Raw genomic sequence first — 20,823 nt, 5'->3', positions numbered from 1 at the left:
ACTTCGGATCAGAAGGTTCCAGGTTCCAGTCCTGTCACGGACTTGATGCTTGAGGGCAGCAGGAAGGCCGCTGTCGCATCCGCGATCAGCACAGCAGGCATTGAGGTTGCGGGCGGGCCGCCGCCATCGGTGTCCGCTTGTTTCCTGTTAGTTTGGCTTCAAATAATCATCTTCCCAACCACAAAGTGTGCCTCGAGAGGACCAATGATACGGCTTCTCGTTGCGGCAACACAGAAGTACAAACAGCCCCGCAGAAAGAGGTACGTTGCGAGATTCTCCGAAGTGACCCTGCTAAGTGCACCCGGACGTTACTACTGACAGCTTTCGGAGTGTATGCCTTGAGAAAGGGTCATTGTATTTTCAAAATCGGGCAGAAAATTTTCCGTCTTACGAAAGGCAATACAAAACTCAGAAACGTTATATGTCACCTCATCTTTTCGTGCGAAAGGTTGTAACTTGTGAGACGTACGAGCGACACTGGTTAATGTACCCGGAGTGCAAAGGTTCCGTTTACTGTTTCATGCGCAAACTAATTTCGATTTCAAGCAACCCCAGTGCTTTCACCACGCACGGCTTTTCTGACTGGAAAAGAGCAGAAGAAAAGGCTTGCGCACATGAAAATAGCGTCTAACACCGGAACTGCGTGGCAGCATGGCTCGCCCGCTCCAACTCGAGCAGCCCAATTGACAAGGAGCTGGTTAGGCATCTTGTCACTGAGAACGCTTACTGGACAGAGGTGTTGAAGCACGTAGTCGTTGTGGTTAAGCTTCTAGCTGAGCGCAACCTAGCGTTTAGGGGCAGTGAGGAGATTTTTGTTTCACCGAGAAATTGCAATTATATGGTAGTGCTTGAGGCCATTGCCAAGTTTGATCCCTTTCTAGAGGAGCACATCGAACGCTTCGGGAACAAAGGAAAGGGTCACACATCGTATCTGTCAAAACCCATTTGTGATGAATTTATCGAGCATATGGCAAAGGCTGTCAAGGGACGCCTCGTTGACGAAGTGAAACGCGCAAAATACTTCTCTTTGATTGTTGATTCGACTCGAGGCCTTACTCACGTTGATCAGTTGTCAGTTGTTCTACGATAGCATTTAAATGGGAAAGTGTACGAACGGTTTCTTGGATTTGTTTCAATCGAATCGCACACCGGCTTGTATCTTTTCGATACCGTGATGTCCCTCTTGAAGACCAATGGCATCTCAATTGATGATAGTAGAGGCCAAGCTTATGATAGTGCGAGTAATATGTCAGGAAAATACAAAAACTGCAAGCTCAAATCAAACACCTGAACGAATTGGCAGTCTACGTCTCGTGTGCTGGTCATTCACTGCACTTAGTTGTCGTGTGTAGCGTTGACAGTTGCCTTGAGGCAGTCAAATTTTTCACCGTAATTCAGAGACTGTATGTGTTCTTTGCTGCCTCGATCACCTAAGCGATGGAGGTATTTTTTGGACAGCATGGGCGGAACTGGCCAGCAGCTTGTTTTGAAAAGTCTCTCTGAAACAAGGTGCTCAAGACACGCTGAATCATGTAAGGCCATTCTGAAAAATTTCTACGCAGTCTTGTGTTGCCTTGAAGCTATATCAAAGAACGAGAAAGAAAACGGTGAGGCTAGGAACGAAGCGCACTCTCTCCTAGAAAATGACAAAACTAGAGACTGCATTCATGGCGATTTTCTGGAGTGAAATCTTGGAGCGCTGTGACAAAACGAGTGTAGCAGTTCAGAAACCAGGCCTAGACATTTCAACTGCTGCAGGCCTGCTAAGCTCTCTAGAAGGCTTTGTAAAATTCTTTCCGACCTCTCTTTGATACCTTCGAAGAGAGAGCACGCACTTCAAGTACCAATCAATGTTATCAAGATGAGGGAAAACGCATCGTTTTGAGTATGCACCCGGACGGAAAAAGCGATAGTGCGCTACATGGTAGAAAAAAGTTTATCGTAGAGACCTACAGTGTTGTACTTGATAGTCTAGGCTCTGCTTTGCGAGTGCGAAAGGCTGCCTACACTGAACTCTGCGAAAGGTTTGGATTCTTAAAATTGCTGACAGAAGGTGGGAGCCAGGCCTCTCTGGCACAGCAGGCTGAGAAGTTGGTGAAAACCTACAAAAATGATTTGGAGCCAGCATTTTCCGCTGAAATCGCTGTTTACGAACTTTGTGCACAACTCTGTGTGCCAGGACACGAGTCCCCTGGGAATAATGAAGTTGCTGCACGAAAGAAAGCTTACTGATATGTTTCCGAACCTTTCTATTGCTTTGCGAATGTACTTAAGCATACCCGTGGCAAACTGTGAGACCGAACGATCGTTTTCCAAGTTGTCGCTGATAAAAAATCGCCTTCGTTCGAGCCACCTTGACGACAAGGTGAACTCGCTTGCTATCATGTCCATTGAAAGTGACCTCCGCGATCTATCCTTCGAACGGACTATATCTGATTTCGCCAAAGCGAAGGCGCGAAAGATGCCATTTTAAAAGAGGACTGTGCGCTATACATTAATAGTTCCAATAAGTTCGTTGTGTCGCCTCCCAGCCTCCATGTTGCCAATGAAACGCTCAGCAGTGTAATTCAAGACATGCAAATCTTCGTTGTTCGTCTCTTGTTTGTTCTTCTTGTGACATTTAGCGTGCTTATAAAAAACTGTATTTTTGTTGTTTTTGACAGTGGCACGTTTATTTGTTGTCGTCTTTGCTGGTCTTACCTTTAATGAAAATATTTTCAAATAATGTTTTGTTGTCAATTTTCATCTGTATTTAGTGCATTTTTATGGGGTTTGTATTGCATTAAGTATTGTATATATCTATTGCATATTTATAGAGTAACGTGTATAACGATTACTGCAGTCTGATGCTTGAATTTTAATAAAGAATGTTGTGGATACAACCAGTCTCCTCACGGGATTAAACTTAGTGATGCAAACAAAGCCTGCTTCAGAAGGATCGACATCTGAGCTGTGTTGTCTTTTCTACGTTCTTGTTCGTCTTGAGTACACTAAACTTTTCCTTAAAGCCTAGCTTTTGCTGAAAACAGAATGCAGATTAATCACAAAGTGAACATATGTGTTGGTGTTAACAACAGCGCGCGTTTCAGGCAAGTTTTGTTGTTTTTTATAATAATAACAATAATATTAATCCCGTAGATCGCACTTCGTTCTTTTTAATTTGGTGGAATTAAAATGAAACATGGCATATTTCCAGTAGCGTAGCAGGTGACAGGGGGGGGTCAGGGTATAGGGAAAAGGGGGCCTGCATGTGCATTAGCCCAGGGCCCCCATTTTCCTTAATCCGGCCCTGCCGCCTAAGCGTTATAGAGGCTGACGGGTAGAAAGGCCTACTTGAAGTAGGAACGCGGCCGCCTAAGCGGACCCGCCGCGGTGGCTCAGTGGTTAGGGCTCTCGGCTACTGATTCGGAGTTCCCGGGTTCGAACCCGACCGCTGCGGCTGCGTTTCGATGGAGGCGAAACGCTAAAGGCACCCGTGTGCTGTGCGATATCGGTGCACGTTAAATATCCAGGTGGTCTAAATTATTCCGGAGCCCACCACTACGGCACCTCTTTCTTCCTTTCTTCGTTCACTCCCTCCTTTATCCCTTCTCTTACGGCGCTGTTCAGGTATGCGCCGATATGTGAGACAGATACTGCGCCATTTCCTTTCCCCAAAAACCAATTTTCAATTTTTCCGCCTAAGCGGCCGACGGCCGGTGGGGAAGCTTAGTAGGAGCGCAAGGGCGCCGGACGGCGCTGGACGCGCGAGGGGGTCCACGAGCTCGTCCAGACGGCAGGCAGGAAGATGGGCCTGGCGCGGCGAGGGCTTGAGCGTGACGGTAACGTCAGGAGGCGCGAATACTTCGCTGTAGGAGAAGCTGGAGACATCCGTTCTCCTCAGAGGTCTTAGGATAAGAAGATTGCAGGTTCGAGTCCTGTCGCGGACGTGTGCCTTATTTTTAGACATCGGTCACTGGGCATGCGCTGATCAATATATGGCAGGCACAGACTTTTCGCAATAGTGTGTATGAAGAGTTGCGAAGCGGGCGATGTGCGGCCGACAGGGTGCGTTCCAATTCTCGTCCTTTCCTTTCCAAAGAAACTACGAATGTTTGCGCAGTTTTCTACGCTGGTAAGCAAAGGGAGAGCGAACCCGTCCGCGTGGCCCAGCGGCGCTTGCGCGAATGACACAACAACGCGAGACGCGGGGGTAAATTTCGAATGGTTTTGCTAAACTAGCTTTTCAAAGGAGTTGTGGAGAAGAACATCGACAGTAACGCCACGTGGATGCACGAATGAATGCGTTGTGTATTGGCATGGTGGCGGGCTAATAGTCCAGTTCCATTTGGGTATACACAGGTCAGCTCATAGTAATTAGCAGTTCGGATGTGAGTGTTAAGCTTCTCATATAAGTTGTGCTTACGGCCGTGTGTAGCGGCACTATTACCATCAGCAGTGCTGTGCCGCCTCGGCTCGTGACATGCGCTCGCGCTGACTATGTGGGGCCACGTGCGAGCAGAATAAAGACAGTTGATACCTGGTACCCAGCCTGTTCGCTTCGTCCGCGTCGCGCTCCGTTAATTTGTAGGGGACTAAGTCTGTGCCTACAGTTTGGTGGATCCGGACGTGATGGACTCTGATAACGCCGCCATGGTTGCGGCGCCCAGGCCCCAGGTCCCGGCTCATACACCGGCTGTGGAGGGCATCGCCAGCGTCCACGTTCCGCTGCCGTAATTTTGGCCTCGGAATCCTGCCATATATGGTTCGCACAAGTGGAGGCTGTGTTCGACCTTCGATCGGCGCATCACTTCACAACGCGTGAAGTATCTCCACGTCGTGTCGACTCTCTCCCCCGAGGTAATGGACGAGTTTGACGACGTTTTGAAGACGCCCGACCTTTCCTCCCCGTATGATCACTGCAAGGCTACGGTCCTGGCTCGGAAAACCATCTCGGAGCGCAGCCGCCTGCAGCAGTTGCCCAACACTGAGGACCTTGGCGACCGTCGAACATCTCACCTCCTCCATCGCTGCGACAGCTGCTCGGGGACCGCCCACAGGACGTCAACAGCCCGCTACTCCGCGAGCTCTTCCTTCAGCGCCTGGCTCAGAACCTCGTGGTCGTCCTGGCTGCACCAGGTGATATTAGCTAAGCTCGCGGAGTTGGCTGACCGTGTCTCGAACTGCTCTGGCTCGCGGTCTGTGGCTCCAATTCCTCCCGCCGCGTAGTCCACTCTCGTCGACCGGCAGTCCAGCCTTGAGGCTAAAATCGACCACCTCACGAGCACCGTTGCCGCACTGCGAGCGTCGATACCACGTCGCTACCAGCGTTCCTCTCACCAACGGTTGGGCCATCGTTCCAGTTCCAGTCATCGATCGAGCCCAGCCCGCGACGGGTTCTGCTCCATGGTATCACCGGAAGTTCGGCGCCGCTGCCCGCCAGTGCCGGCAGCCTTGCCTATGGTCGGGAAACGCAGCGGCGAGTCACTGATGACGGCCGGTGACTCTGGCTCTACATCCAGCCGCCTACTATACGCCACTGACAGGATCTCGGGATGCCGTTTCTTTGTGGACACCGGTGCACAGGTTAGCGTAGTGCTTGCTTCCTGCCTCGATCAGCAACGCGCTGTGCTAAGAGCGTCTTTGCAGGCGGTCAACACCTCTCAGATCGCTGCCTACGGACAGCGCTCAGTCAGCCACGATTTGGGCTTACGCCGCACATTGCGATGGATTTTCATTATCGCGAACGTGCGGTCTACCATCCTCGGAGTGGACTTCCTCGCCACTTTTGGCTTGCCTATCGGCCTTCGATCTCTTCGACTTGTGAACCACACAACTCGCTTGTCTGTGAACGGCGTCCTCGCCCCGGTGGCCAACCCCATCCTCCAAGCCACTCCGCAGCTCCAGTCGTCGTCCGCAGTTGCTGCGGTTCTGGCCGGTTTTTGCTGCCATTACGCGGTCCAGCAACCTTGAGCTTCCCGTTCGCCACACCGCCACCTACCATATAGTCACTACGGGACCATCAGTGTTATGCCGACCGCACCGCCTCGTCATTGCCCGCCGGGAATTCGACCATAGGCTTCAATTAGGCATCATTCGGTCGTCGTCCAACAGTTGGTCTTCGGCGCTGCATATTTTTCCGAAACGTGACCCCGGCGGTTGGCGCCCCTGCGGCGATTATCATGCCCTCAACACCCACACTGTCCCGGATCGATATCCCCTCCCTCATATTCACGACTTTGCGGCCGACCTGCATGCCATAACCATATTTTCCAAGATTGACCTGGTGAAGGCCTACTATCAGATCCCGGTGGAGCCTGCAGCCACCCTTAAGACTGCTATTGTAACACCGTTTGGCCTCTTCGAGTAGGTCCGTATGTCCTTTGGTCTGCGAAACGCTGCTCAGACACTCCAACGCTTCATCAACGAGGTCACTCGTGGCTACGCGTATTCGTGGCCTGCGTTTTGTGTATTTGCATATCTCAATGATCTGCTGGTTGCCAGTTCGTCAGAAGAACACGCTGAACACCTGCGCCTGCTCTTTTCACGCCTCGAAGAGCATGCACGCGTCTTGCCATCAATCCGGCCAAGTGCGTTTTTGGAGTCAACTCCATCGAGTTCCTTGGCCATCACGTCACAGCGCAGGGAATTCGCCGTTCGAGAGCAAGGTGCTCGCCATCCGCGACTTTCCTCGCCCCAAATCGCTTCGCGAGTTCCTCGGGCCTCCTGAACGTTTCTTGCCCGGCATTTCCGCCCCGCATTACCCTGCCCCTCACCGATCTCTTGAAGTCACCACATGGTCCTCACACTCCTCTCGAGTGGACGTCAGCTGTCGAAACCGCCTTCCAAGTCGTCAAGAACATCCTTGCCGACGCTACTCTGCTGATGCACCCGCTGGCTGATGCCCCGTTCCGTCTCATCACCGACGCCTCTGGTGCAGCTGTGGGCGCCGTCCTGCAACTAGCTTCAGGACTGCTGGTGCCCGCTGGGTTTCTTCTCCCAGAAGCTCGAGCGCGCGCAGAAACGCGCTACAGTACTTTCGGCCGTGAGTTGCTAGCTGTCTCTCGCCATCCGACAGTTCTGTCACATCTTGGAGGGAGCCGTTTTTTGTGATCACGGACCACAGGCCCTTAACTTTTGCTTTTCGTGTAAATCAAAGCTCATACACTGCACGAGAGATACGGCACCTGAGTTTTATTTCTGAATTTACGGTGATATCGGAAACATATCGAAGCCCCGTGAACAGTGCAGCCGATATGCGCTCTCCCGTGTCGCTGCTCTTGCATCAGGCACGCTTGACTTCGCAGCACTGGCTGCCGCACAGGCGTTAGACAGTGAGCTTCAAGCTCTCCAGGCCAACCCTGGCTCTCTGACCTTGTCGCAAATGCCCCTGCCGTTCTGCTCAGACACCATCGTGTGCGACGTTTCCAGTGGTTCTCCACGGCCTTTTGTACCCACCGCGTTCCGCCGCCAAGTCTTAGAACAGCTGCACAACACAAGCCATCCCGGCATTCGTGCTACGCAGCGGCTCGTGACGTCTAGGTTCGTCTGGCCAAACGTCAACCGAGATGTGCGTCCCTGGCTCGTGAGTGCTTGCAAGCACATGTCAGCGTGCAAGAACAACGCGCCACACACGATCGCCTCACCCTTTCCGGCCCCCCGGCTGTCGTCTCGACCATGTACGTCCACGTTGGCATTGTTGGCCCTCTTCCTCCATCACGAGGTTTCCAATACATACTTTCGCATGTTGACCGCTACACACGGTAGACGGAAGCCTTTCCGCTGCCAGATATCACGGCGTCTACAGTGGCGTCCACTTTTGTCAGTGGATGGATTTCCCGTTTCGGCTGCCCCACGGTAGTGACGACGGATCGTGGCCGCTAGTTTGAGTGCGCCTTGTTTCGCGCCCTGACCTCTATGCTTGGCGTGCGCCATGTTCACACAACCGCGTATCATCCCTCCGCGAACGGCATGGTTGAACGCTTGCACCGACAGCTGAAGGCTCTTGAAGCACGCGAAGCTCGCACATCTTGGCCCGATTCCCTTCCTTTAGTGCTCCTCGGCCTTCGATCAGCTTTTAGAAGATTTTCCGTGCACGGCGGCCGAAATGGTCTACGGGACAACCGTCCGTTTGCCAGGCGAGTTCTTCGTTTCGGCCCGCAACGAGGACATCTCTCCACCTGCCTACGTTGAACAACGCCTGCCCTTCAGGCACCTGCAACCGGTTCCCACACGTCCATCGACCCACCAAGTCTTCGTGAGCGAAGACTTCGCCACGTCCACCCATGTCTTTGTGCGTCGAGACGTCATCAAGCCTTCGCTCACCCCTCCCTACGATGGCCCTTATCCCGCACTGCAGTGGGGTGAGAAAACTCTGAAGCTGTCCGTCGATGGACGAAACCCGCCTACATCGCGCACGTACGTTTCTCTTTCACCCCGCCAGCACGAAATCTCAAGCCCTTCTTCCACCGACTCGGTCCGCGCCGTCAGCAGGAATGTCTCATGGGTGCCGCGCTGTTGACTGCCATTCTCCTTCCAGTCTGCGGGGAGGGAGCCCTGTAGCGGCACTATCACCATCAGCAGTAATGCGCCGCCTCGGCTCGTGACATGCGCTCGCTACGTGCGGAGTAGAACAGAGTTGATACCTGGCGGTGGAAACATTTATTGCCAAATACCGAGGGGGGCAAACCCCCTAACATGGCACGAGGCAACCCTTAGGGGACTGCCCTTGGAGGGCTATCCGCTTCAGGGCGTCGGTAATTATCCGGCGCTGGTCAGCAGCAGCGGACCTGGCCAGGAGTCTCCCAGTATGACTCCGCCGTGGTGGGGGATGTAGGGTGCGGAGTTCCCAGCCTCGCTTCGTCCGCGTCGCGCTCCGTTAATTTATCCTCTACACAGTGTTTTGTTGCTCTTGTTGGTTAAGCTGTGTTCACTATAGGCAGACCTGCGTGGTACTGCAGGGTAACACATTTTAGCGTAGGTTGCTTCTACCTTCCTTCATTTTAGGATTGCACTTATCATTCAGAAACACTTTAAAACTTTTTGTAACTTTTCAGAAGTGTAATTAGAGAAGGAAAGACATTACACAAATGATTTATTCAAAGATATGTTCATGCTACCAGGGCAGCTACTGGTTCCAACAGCCTCTGGTCCCAACAGCTACAGGGAATGGGCCAATAAACCATATGAATGAGACCATAAAAAATCTGATTTGGACATTTTCACCAGGACGTGCGCAGCAGACCACGCGCATGAAGGAAGGGCGCGGATACACAGTTGCGGAAATTTTATTTTTGCTCAGAGACTGTCATTCTTCGCACTGACTGGGCAGTCATGCGACTTCCACAAGGCAGACTTCAGGTGGGCGACGAGACACTCAGACTGTCACCCGACACCGACGTCGAAACTCTAGACATGTACGCTACAAACACACTCGCACACACGAAGGTAAACACAGACGCTTGTGTAAGACCACAGAGACCAGCATATGGGGCAGAGTAAAGCAGAAAACTACTCAGGCTGTACAGTTGAAAGACTGCATTTTCTTTTGGCATACGCACCTATGCCATCTGTTTCCCTTCGCCCACAAGCTCGTCCTGCAAATGAACCGACGCACGACATAGTCGCGTAAAGGTGCCGCACGCGATTAAGAGGACACACACACAGACATGCGATTGATGAAGAAAACAAGTGGTCGGATGCACACAGTGAGAAAAAGCGCCGTCCGGGTTTGCGTTCACATGCCTCCCGAGTATGCTCACACTGCTCGGTGCCGTGGGAGGTTCCAGTTCAGGTAGTAGCTGGCTACACATGGCAGGCTAGAGAGTAATGAGAGACACGCCCACCGGGCACCAATCCAGATAACCACGCCGCTTGCTCGTCCTGCAAACTTGCATGACCGTGCTTGGCAACTGTAGCATGCGTTTTTGTGATCACAAACAAGTTGCAGGTCCCTGCCATTGGTGCATGCAGACTGAGATGCATTTCCGCTGGAAGCCACAGGTACAATGCAGGGAAAGGAAAGCCAAGAGGGAGCGTCACGTGACAGTTTTGAAAACTTTCGCGTGAATTCTTGTCGCGCACAGTACTGAGAAATTAGAATAACCGCGCGTTCATTTAAATCTCATTCACAGGGACCATGCGGGGAGTCTGAGTGACGTTCGGCGAACCAGCTGCCTTGGGCCAAGAGAAACAACACAGTGAACACAGTCAGCGTGAGTTAGCTTGCTAAGAATTGGCAGTGTCCCCACCTCGACCTCTCTCCCTCCACAACAAACAGCCATAACTCGCCAAGAAATTCTACGATGCTTGTGCTTTCCCATAAGATGGGATGCTAGCGGCGACATTTCGTCCCTTTTCCGCTCTGTAGTGCAGTATCTCAAAACCCTCCCCTACCATCATGTTCACAGCAACGGAAAAGAAACTACTGATGTAGAAGCAAATAACGCATTTTTAACGTCACTGCAAGGCAGTGTAGGCTTCAAACAACTGACATAGACCTCTGAGTCCAACCAAGTGGCCCACGAAGGGACTGTACAACTTGCCCTCGCAAACGCATAGCTAAACCCAGATTCATGTCCCGTGTAATTATTCTCCCTTCGCAAGTGACTTTTGTATGTGGCTGCTCCCAGGTGAGCGATGTCACAAGAAGCGCAACATGCAAATGAAAGGAAAAACTAGAAATGGCAATATAACTGCTTCTGCAAAGCATGTCATGAACCTTCAGTGTCGTCACGGCAAATCACAGCACTGAAGCCATTATAACCAACTCTTTGCAGTGCCCATTCTCAAAGACAAACACAGTAGGATGGTTTTGAATTTATAACAGTAAAAACAGAGCTGAGCAACAGGTTGATACGCTGTGCTGGAAACAAGTACAGTGCTGCACGAAAGTAAACAAATGCAAGGGACAAACGTGGTTCTGTATGGTAGCTATGCACCGAGAAACAATGCTCAACCAAGATCTATTAGATGCAGAGTCATTCACATTGCACTGCAGCAGAGAGACAAAAGTACTTTGGGATTATACAGCAACATAATCACTGCAGCAACAGTCTCAACAAGAAGCATACATGTAGATAAAACAGCTTCAAAGGATGGATAAAACACCGGTACACACATGCAACAGCCAAGGTTAAAAAATATGTGCAAAAAGCCACAAAAAGAAAGATTAAGAAGCTTTCCGAGTAAATATCATGTTTCTGAAGAAAAAGAGCAACAGGTAGCGCCACCTAAAACTGAACAAGATGTCAGAAGGTCAAGTAGGCACCAATGTATCATCAACAATAACAAAGAAAGGTGCTGGTTGCAAGGCAATAAATACTATAACCAACACATTGAACTTAAAATGACAGCTGTTCATGCCATTCACCACTAGATTTGAGACCAAGCATTGCATCTCACTCGAGACAGGCTGAATCAAACAACACACAACAAAAGAAATGCTATACACAAATTCACCACTTTTAATTTCGCAGAGTTTTGTCAAAATATTTTCTAGATCAAGGCAACAAGGGCCCACCATCACAAATACACCATTACACTGGGTTCAGAGGAAAGAATGTGCGTTTGACCTCAGTTAGAACACAAAAGAGTTATGCGTACAGAAGTACATTGGCCTTCTCCCACTTCAATATTACCTAATAGCAACAAAAAAGGTATGCACGCCACAATGCCACCACTCACTAAGCAGATGTGTTCCCGTGGCAATGCCTTCAACATCTTGAAATGCATGAGCATCTCAAACGGCAAAGTTGAGTTCACTTGAGGAGAGTCAAAGGAGCTTAAGAAATTCACCTTCTACTCTTTTACATAAACCTTGCCCAATGAACGCACATCTAAGAGTTTTGCAACATTAACAGTTACACAATGCTGAACTTGAGCATCCTACCATACCGAGGCACCCTGAATTCTCCTACAAACAAACTGTCCAAAGCACACATAACGTATTGCCTGCACAAGCAGCCACTTCCACCAACAACAGGCTTAACGTCTTTAACCAGACTTGACATGCAGGCCACTTCTGCTTAAACCAATGCAAAACATAGCTTCGTGAGTGTAGGGCATTCCTGGTCGGAAAGAGTAAAGCCGTAGGGTCTTGAATAGCCTGACAGATGCAGGTACACATCCTATCTACTCTCCCGTTAGTTAGGTTACCAGCATGTGCAGGTCACATGCTTAAAGCTATGCCACAAAAAGCGAACACTTCATACAACGGGGACGGACGAAGCAGCACTGCTGAAAAGAACTCACCGGAAAAACTACGCTTTACAAAACAAAAGCATCACTGCTTGATTCTGAGCTAGAGGCAAGCATATGCTAACATCACGTGACACCGCAAGGCAGCCTCAAACTAGAATTAATTACACGTCACACTATTCTCTGCACAAGGCTTCCAGAAGACGGCTGCGGAACACCTTCCCACACTCGCGGTATGCAAGAATGTAAGCAAGCACATGCCCTGCATTTACTTTTCAACTTACAGATACTCCTGCACACATAAAGGTAATTGTATGACCCTCTCTGAAAAGTGCCCAACGTTCCCCGTGCCACCAGCTGTAAAAATAAACCTGCCACTTTCATGACATCACTGCCAACTCTTGTACTTCGAGGCGTGATTTTCTCAGTGAATTGTCAAGAATGTGTAGGAAAAGTGCATGTCTTGCAGGACCACTTAAAGGCGAAGGGGGAGAAGTTTGTTCACATTCCACACAAACTAACACATGAGCATGAGAACCTAACACACATGCACCTGCTAATGCATCAGAAACAAAGCACAGATGCACTTCCGACATGGCAAGATGGCTGCCAAAAGGCTAAACAGAAGCTTCCCAGAATTTGTTATATTGTTAGGGGATACTTAGCTCAGAAACATGGCTAACTCCAGTGGCTACGACGTCTCTCTCTCATTTCTACAGATAAGAACTTATGAATATCTTTAAAATATGGGTAAAAACAGCGCCTTCTATTGCCTAATCCAGGCAGAATTGCTTAAAATTCGCCAGCAAAGCATGGAATCTTGCATCAAATCAAACTGCCGTGTTTACACCCATGGAGGGATTAGAGTAAGAAAAAGTCACTCCAAATCGACCAGTGAAATCATTTTGTAAGCTTTCTCAAGAGACCACCCACACCGGCAGCCAAATCAGTGCCACCAAGGATGGAGGAATGCCCGGCTCCTCAACAACAGAGCCGAATCCGCACATCGAGACACCGGGTTAATTTGTGACGTCAAGGGCCTCGAATAATTTACCTCATAGCACAGCATCACAAATAGGCGAGCAGCCCAAGCCCAGCTCTTGCAGCCCCGACAAAGCAGTCGCGGCAGCAACACTGACTCAGATTGTCTACCTCTTTCACACCAGAAGTGGACAGCATGGGTACGTCCGCACCCCGTCGCACATCACAACGACTGCTACACGGGCAGACGAGGCACTGAACAACATACATGGACGCGCAGCATCCACTATTGAAAGACTTCAGTTCCATGCACAAGGCTCTCCTCGCCTCACTCTCCACCCCCAGCTCTCTCCTGCACCATTCTTTCCTAACTCTGCTCCACGCAAGGACATTGAAGCAGGTGCCTAAATAAGATAGCTATCAAACACACAGTTGTAACAACAGTAGTCAAACACCGTTCTGCACATCACAACAGCTGTGCTGACTGCCAAGGACTGCTGCGGCTTTTCTGACACCACCGAGTGTCGCTGTCCAAACAGCACCCAGGGGCATGACACAAATTGAGTGGTTGGAGATATCACTTGGCCTGTTCTCCTATGCTGTACAGCAGTTTCAAAGTCCTTGCTCTGTGACGGCTCATGAGCATGGCACGTGATCTTCAGCAGTGAACGTTCTCTTTACACAGATGCAATTCCAAACTCCTCCGCTGTACTCGCTCACCGTAACTGGTGGTTTACTTACAGGTCAATACGTGCCACCGTTAGGGCCGCATTTATATTATAGGTGTACCTCTTCCGTGAGTGTGGTACGGCAGCCGCTTCACATTAATCGTAGCCTGCTCCATAAATTGCAAATGCTCCCTCAGCATTTTGGTTGCCTACAAAAGAGGCTAACTCGATGTGGACAAAACTGCAGAAATGCAGGCTTGGCTTATCAACAGTGTCCAGTCTTCTCATGGGCACTGCTGCTTCCAGCGACATCAAACTACACAAGAGCCCATTACCCTGGCCAAGAAAATATGCACTGAAAGAATGGCCGGGTCATAACATCACAGTTGACACCCCTTTTAAAAATAGTACAATCTCGTTACAACGAACCTGGTTTCAATGGATATTTGGATATAATATACTAATCTGCTGTGTTGGGTTGATCTTCCTATCACCGCCATTGACAGAACTTCGTTTACTGCGATTACAACGTACATTCGTACGTAAGTTACCATTAGTTCAGGCTTCATTACAACAGGCTTTTTGGAAAAGAATGCTAAAATAGTTTTTGGTATGTCCTGGTGACACATGCGTCACCGGCAGTAGCGATGATGGTGGCAGCCATTTTGTTACTGCCACAAATTTCCACCTTTGATGGGACTCTAAATAAATGTCGACCGCTGCTGAACTCGCAGATGTTTCTCAATAAAAAAAACTCAGGCAACATAATTCAATACGCTTGTATCGACTTGAGAGTTGGCAAGATAGGGCTGCAGGAGACAGGCTCCCCTCACATCATTTAGCCCTAGCTTGTCAAGGAAAGATGTACATGTCTACATCACGCTCCTTGGCATGTAGTTCTTCGCGAAATCATGCCCATTCATCCATCAACCTTCAGCGCAGTCGCAAACTTTTCTGAGTGCTTTACTTCCCGTAGGACACTGGTATTGCAGCACGCACGTGGCTTAGGACATCGCAAAACAGCGCTAAAGTAAGCGACAATGTAATCACAATGGCAACTACTAGGTGCTAACGGAGATTGAACCCAACAAAGCAGCGGACCTTCCAAGCCTCATGTGCTTCGATGATTCAACTGATCAAGTCACTGAGAGGCAGAGTGAACCGTCCGAACCTCCACCCGCCACCAAAGGTACTGTGGTTGCCGTTGCTGTAGTTTTGGATTCTGGCACGATGCACGTTCCCAAACTGCGGAAGTTTTCGCTGGGGCCACCTATTACTCTTTCGGACAAACGACTGTCGGCGTTCACGCGCTACAGAGACAGCTATGGCACACAGTTCGAAATATCAGTGGCGGAACCCGGTACACACACACAGGAACCCGGTACAGTGGCCCAGCGAGTCTACTGTGCCCACTCAGTATATAGTTTCCATGCCCAGGATTCAACCCAGTGACGTTGGGCTCACGTGCCGAACGCAAAAGCTGTTACATGAGTGAAGCTATGCACAAACTCATGAGCACAAGGGGCCTGCTCTTACCCACAGATAGGCTGAAACTCCCTTTGGCCCCGCAAATACAGCATTAAATAAGTCGTCGCTGCCGAACGCGGATCACTTCCCCCTCCCCCAATTCAGTATGTTCATTTTCAATGCCTAGCTTGGCTCTTATCACCCTGATAAGGGATGCTCAAATATAATATCAAAACCTAATAGCCATACAGCTACCTTCCTTTAGAGGTGCTAAGACTGAAAAACATCGTCTTGCGTGCAGCTATGCACAGCTTGAAGGTCACCCTGGTTATAACAGACTCATTATGGTTATAATAAATGTCTGTTGTAACAGTATTCCGATTCTGCAGACTTCTCTTACGATGGACTGATATCTTGGACACTAACGAGGTCTGTTGTAATGAGATTACACTGTAAGCAGTGGGTCGCTAAAATACAGAAATCTAGGGTATGAAAGATCTGTTGCTGACCGAACACTAATTTAGTTAGGTGATAAACTTTCAGGCAAGACTGCAGTCATGTGAAGCTTCTTCCCGACTGTCTACGCTTCTGCAGGGAGCTCTAGTGGGTGACTTTTATTCCTAAACGCAATGTGTACCAGAAGGCATAAATGCTCCGTTGTGAACCAGACATATCGCGTGGCTGGCAGCAGTGGCCCTAAAAAGAGCTGAAACTATCTGGACTTCGCATTTAAACTTCAAAACCCTCTGTATTTCTGAGACAAGGATCACTGCACTCGAGAGCCTTTCAATTTTTTTTTCACCTACGGCAAAATACAAATTGCACAGATTAATTAAAGGCACCTGTGAATTTGCCTTTTCTGGCGCAATTTACTTGTTCGCAAAAAAAAAAAAGACAACTGCAGTTGATCCAACAGTCGGCGGTTATGACACTTGCTGAAGAACTAGTTGCGACCAACAACGTGCCATAAAAACCGTTCTTAAGATATTTGCAATATTTACAAACAAGGAATATTTGCACGAAATGCACTTCACTTATACCGACTTGACAAAAGCGACAAAAGACAGCCACCTGTTCAGTGAGTGGCGTGGCAATTGCAAGTGAGAGAACAAGTGCGCTTCCTTGTCCAGAAGCTGCAGAGATACGCTTGCACAGAAGCCACAAATAAATGCGACAGTAACAAAAACTATAACGCGCAACACAAAGTAAAAGCAATCTGGCTGTTTCCGGTTAGCGAAAATGTAAATTCTCAAACTGTGTGTCTAAATAAATATGTGTCTAGGTTATCACTTTAATTATAACAACATACATACGACTAATGCAAGCAGCTGTGCTGCCCTTGTCTAAAATAGTAATACTTTCAAAGTACTGGTACCGCTGTTTCTTCTGATCAAATCTCTCCCAGCCGCAAAGCTGATTAGCATTGGCTTTGCATGTGGAGAGCCATGTGAGTGTCCCTCAAAGACTGCCGCATTTTTTTTAATCTCCACCTTTCTGGACATCTGAAACTTCTACCACTAAAAATTAACGTGCGGGGTGCAAACCAAGATAAAATTACCTGGAGCATCCTCGGGCCACAAGATCTAAGTACCGCTATACATGCAACAAGCTATTCCCAACAGGAGACTAAAAAGAAGCTCCAGGAGAAACACACACGAGCAAGACGCAAGTGTCTGCGAGTGAGAAAGGATCGAGACATCCAAAAAGTAAAATAAGAAATAATTCCCATTTACAGTGCAGCATTAAAAAACCTAAAAAATAACACAAAAGAAAAATACACCCCGTGTCACCCGCTCCCCATGAGGTTCACTTTCTTGTGCGCTCAAGTTGTTGCTGCTTCCACAGTTCAACAATTGTGATGGTTCAACCGCCTACCATAGCCACACAGTATGAGAAAAATGGCCTGGTATTTGCAGTAATAAATCATCATCACCTCTTGTCAACAATCTATGTTGCGCAGCTCAGTTAAAAAAAAAGCTTGCACATCCCACCACCAGGAGCGCAGCGACCGTGTGAAGTAAAAAGGGTAAACGTCCAACCACAATGTTACCGCTAAATCGAAGCTGAAAATCTGCCTGGCTCCGCTCCCAAGTAGCACATTAGGTCGCAAGCTGAACAAGAACAAGTGGCCAAGCACCGCACCTTCATACACCCCCACTGTCCCAGAACGTTGCAGCAACGGGCAACATAGGTTCACAAGCTGGAGTTTTTCGAGACAGTGAACAGCAGCAGAGAAGATTATATTGAAGTGGAGCGCTCATCCGTCAACTGGCGTCAAGGCAAAAGACGCAAGCCTTCTCTGACCAGACATCTGGAGAACAGAGTGTTGCAAGCAACATTCAGAATGACCATGCTTATGTTAAATGCACAACTCTCTCCCACTTTGTACAAAAGCGATGAAGAGAAAACAATCAAAGCCATGAAATGAAGGCCAAATAACCCCTTAAAAACTTAAGACTGTTAGTCAACAATTGGTTAAAAACCAGTCTCCTTAAGCTCTAACATCAAGCTTTGAGAAGCAATACAGATGCTTCAATAACACTTTCCTTGACTGCACAAGGATGTTTGAACAAGCCGTAGATTATTTTGTGCGATTGATTAGCAAATAAAAAAATGCTGGTTAGCAACCGAAAAAAAAAAAAAAACAAGCTTTCAGAAGAACTAGTAAATATAGCTCTAAGGTGAGACATAAACGAGGTAGATGTATTCCATGCAAGTGTTGACAAATCAATGAGAGGGTGAGACCCTGCTCACGAGCTCCTATTTGACATCCATTAAAATAAATGCGGCCCAACGCACACATCCTGCTTAGATTCTCCTGCACTGCCATTAATAAACGCAATCTTCGAATCTATATGGCGTCTAGATGGCTGTCCTGGATATCAGACGTCCTGCAGCTCACTTCAAGCATTTTGCAAGATTTCAAAAGGTCCACACGTTTCATGGCTTCATAGTGTTGGCCAGCAAGAACAAAGCGGCAAGGAATAGATAGGCCACACAATTCCTTTTCCAGCAATCCAACTGACCAAAAATGTGCTAGTGCTCTGCAAGGAGTGTCTCATGCACTTAAACGGTGGAAGTGCAGCAGGTCCTGTCTAGCTACATTTATGAGTCCAACAAAATGCGAGTAGCAGGGTTGAAAAATGCTCAATATTACGACCAAGCATGAGATAAACCACAAATAAATGCTTCTGTTTCAGGCAGTAGTGCCCTCTGCCACCAATCACACACTGATCAAGCAGGGGTCACCGGTTTCTACTGGTTTGCGTGCGAAGCCCCACAAGCGCATTCAACAGGACATGCTCGTCTATGCAGTCATACGAGTCATTGCTAGAAACCCTAGTGTTGCAACAAAACTTGAGTGAATGACCAGATAGTACCATCAGCATTGTTTGCCATGCACTTCACTCTTCACCCTATGGCAACGTTTCTTCTGCGCATGCCCTTTCACTCAATGGGGTCTTCTGTCTTTAGTGATGCTGCACACATTTCCCCAACAGCAGCGGCAGGTTCTCTATTAACAGCGAAGAACTGATGAGAAAACGATCAAAGCAGGAGACGCAGACCTATGCGACAAGCACAGAAGCCTAAATAAGGGCGGCAACCTGTAACTTTTGCATCACCACAGAACTCTGGGATTTGCTGCTGGGACTTCCTACCACAAAATCTAGCTGGGCGGTGACACCAATGGGATTCGAACTGCCTGGGCTATACGATGACGCAAATAGTGCTGGAACGTTAATGTTACTGGGGCCCAATTTTCCTCTTTTTTCCTTCCCGGAGGAAACTGTTCCACTAGCCCTCAAGAAGGCCCACATACAGCATGCAGCACATAAGAGACATGGTATTATGTCAGGCCAACTAAAACTGCACGAAACACATCACTGATCCTAACATCATTATGTTCGACCTGTGGACTGGTGCATCGACTGCAGGGTCAGCTAGGCATAACATCTGACTCATCCAGGTCTCAACCTGTGTGTTGCCAATGGTAGATATGTGATCTTGCAGTGCTGTCGCCACCGTTGTTTTGGGACTGCGGAAGCCACTGTCGTCGTTTTTCCCCCTTTCAGCGGGTCCCATCCGACTCTACTCGGCAGATGTAAATGGCAGGGTGGTGAGTTCGGGCAGAGCAGTGGTGGTGGTTGTGGTGATTGGCTGAGCTGATGCTGCGTCTCCGAGTGAGTCAAGCAGACAGAAGGAGACTGCGAGGAGTGCGATACCAAGGAGATCGCCAAGAGCCGTCAGGTATGGTATGGCAGCGTTGTCCGGGTCCACCCGCCGGCCCCACATCCAGTACACCATGCAGCGTGCCGTGTACAGCAGAAGCGCCACCTGCATATGTGATGACTCGACTCAGTGCAACGTCGAGCATGCGTTGTCAAGCTTCGTCAGAGCTCCAACCTCTGTGCCCACTTAGAAATATACACAAGTTAGAACCTTTACAGCAGTAAAAGTTGCCGCATTTAGGCAAACAAATGGTGTACGATACTGCCACAACACACTGTTACATTTCGGTCATTTGCTATCCTTGCAGGCGTAAGCATCAAATGTTGTCCAACGTGACTCAAAAGTCACCACTTAAAGGAGGTATACATGCCATACTTACCAAGGTATAAGACATGGATTTTTTTCAAAAATTTTGCTACTGCATCCTATACAACGGTGCTTCTTATATGCATTTTTTTCGTGAGTGCAGAAATAGTTTGGGTTGACGTTCAGGCTTGTTTCACCATTTAGAAATGGGCAGCTGCAAGTACTGCACTATAGCCATGATAAAATGAGTCACACGTAATAGGAAAAAAAAAAAGGTTACTATCGATCACGCACTTGTAACACGGTTTACACGGTTTAACTGCAGCTTTAAAGCTTTTTTCGGCACATTTGGGAGGCGTGGATGACTGAAGGTAATCACGGCTACACCGCAACTGGGCAAGTGTGGTAAGCTTTTTTTAGCGAAATTGCAAAGTGGGTCCTTGAGGCGTGGAGTGCAGTTAACTGCAGGTTTCCGCAAGGCTGGCCTGCCAGCTTCATTGGTGCCCGAGCATGACGATCAGAGCAACAATTCTGAGTGCAAAGAGGATGTCTCAGTAGTGCTCCCACCAGAAATCGGCTACCTTTTTGACAGCGCGTCCTAAGCTGAAGCCTTTGAGTAAAAATAAACTGTTGCTGCAGTGCCTATGCGAGAGTTTATTTGGGGCATGAGTGTTGCCTCTTTTTTTCAATCACTTTGTGCCGCGTAAGGAGCGTTCTCACAGGCAAAAAGCATTTCACAATGCTCGCACAAGCATGTATAGTTCATGTATAGTCAAGTCTTATTGCTCCAACAAGGTAAATTGAGGTGCGTCTTATATATGAACATTTTTGTTGAAAGCCTGCATACAGTAGAATCTCGTTACAACGAACTTCACGGGACCGCCGAATTGAATTCGTTATTTTGAAATATCGTAGTACTGAAAAACCATTATTTTCATGTCAGTAATGCATCACAAGAACTAAAATTACGTACCTTTGCAGCAGATTTACGTGT

The 20,823-nt window shown here is 48.6% G+C and overlaps 1 protein-coding gene across 3 annotated transcripts in view; it reads right to left on the bottom strand.

Moving 5' to 3' along the window:
* Positions 1-9,248: 9,248 nt before the first annotated feature.
* LOC144099456 (solute carrier family 41 member 1-like) overlaps positions 9,249-20,823 on the bottom strand; it is a 43,899-nt gene continuing 32,324 nt past the window's right edge. For 2 of the 3 annotated variants that reach the window (XM_077632765.1, XM_077632767.1), the window contains exon 13: positions 9,249-19,628. In XM_077632765.1, coding sequence (XP_077488891.1) covers positions 19,383-19,628 — 246 coding nt within the window. In that variant the 3' untranslated portion in view covers positions 9,249-19,382. The remainder of the gene's footprint in view (positions 19,629-20,823) is intronic. The other variant, XM_077632766.1, reaches the window with a different exon arrangement.

Source organism: Amblyomma americanum, chromosome 7, assembly GCF_052857255.1.
Source record: "Amblyomma americanum isolate KBUSLIRL-KWMA chromosome 7, ASM5285725v1, whole genome shotgun sequence".
NCBI lineage: Eukaryota > Metazoa > Arthropoda > Arachnida > Ixodida > Ixodidae > Amblyomma > Amblyomma americanum.
Note: the sequence above shows the minus strand (reverse complement) of the source record. Positions and strands in the feature narration are given on the sequence as shown.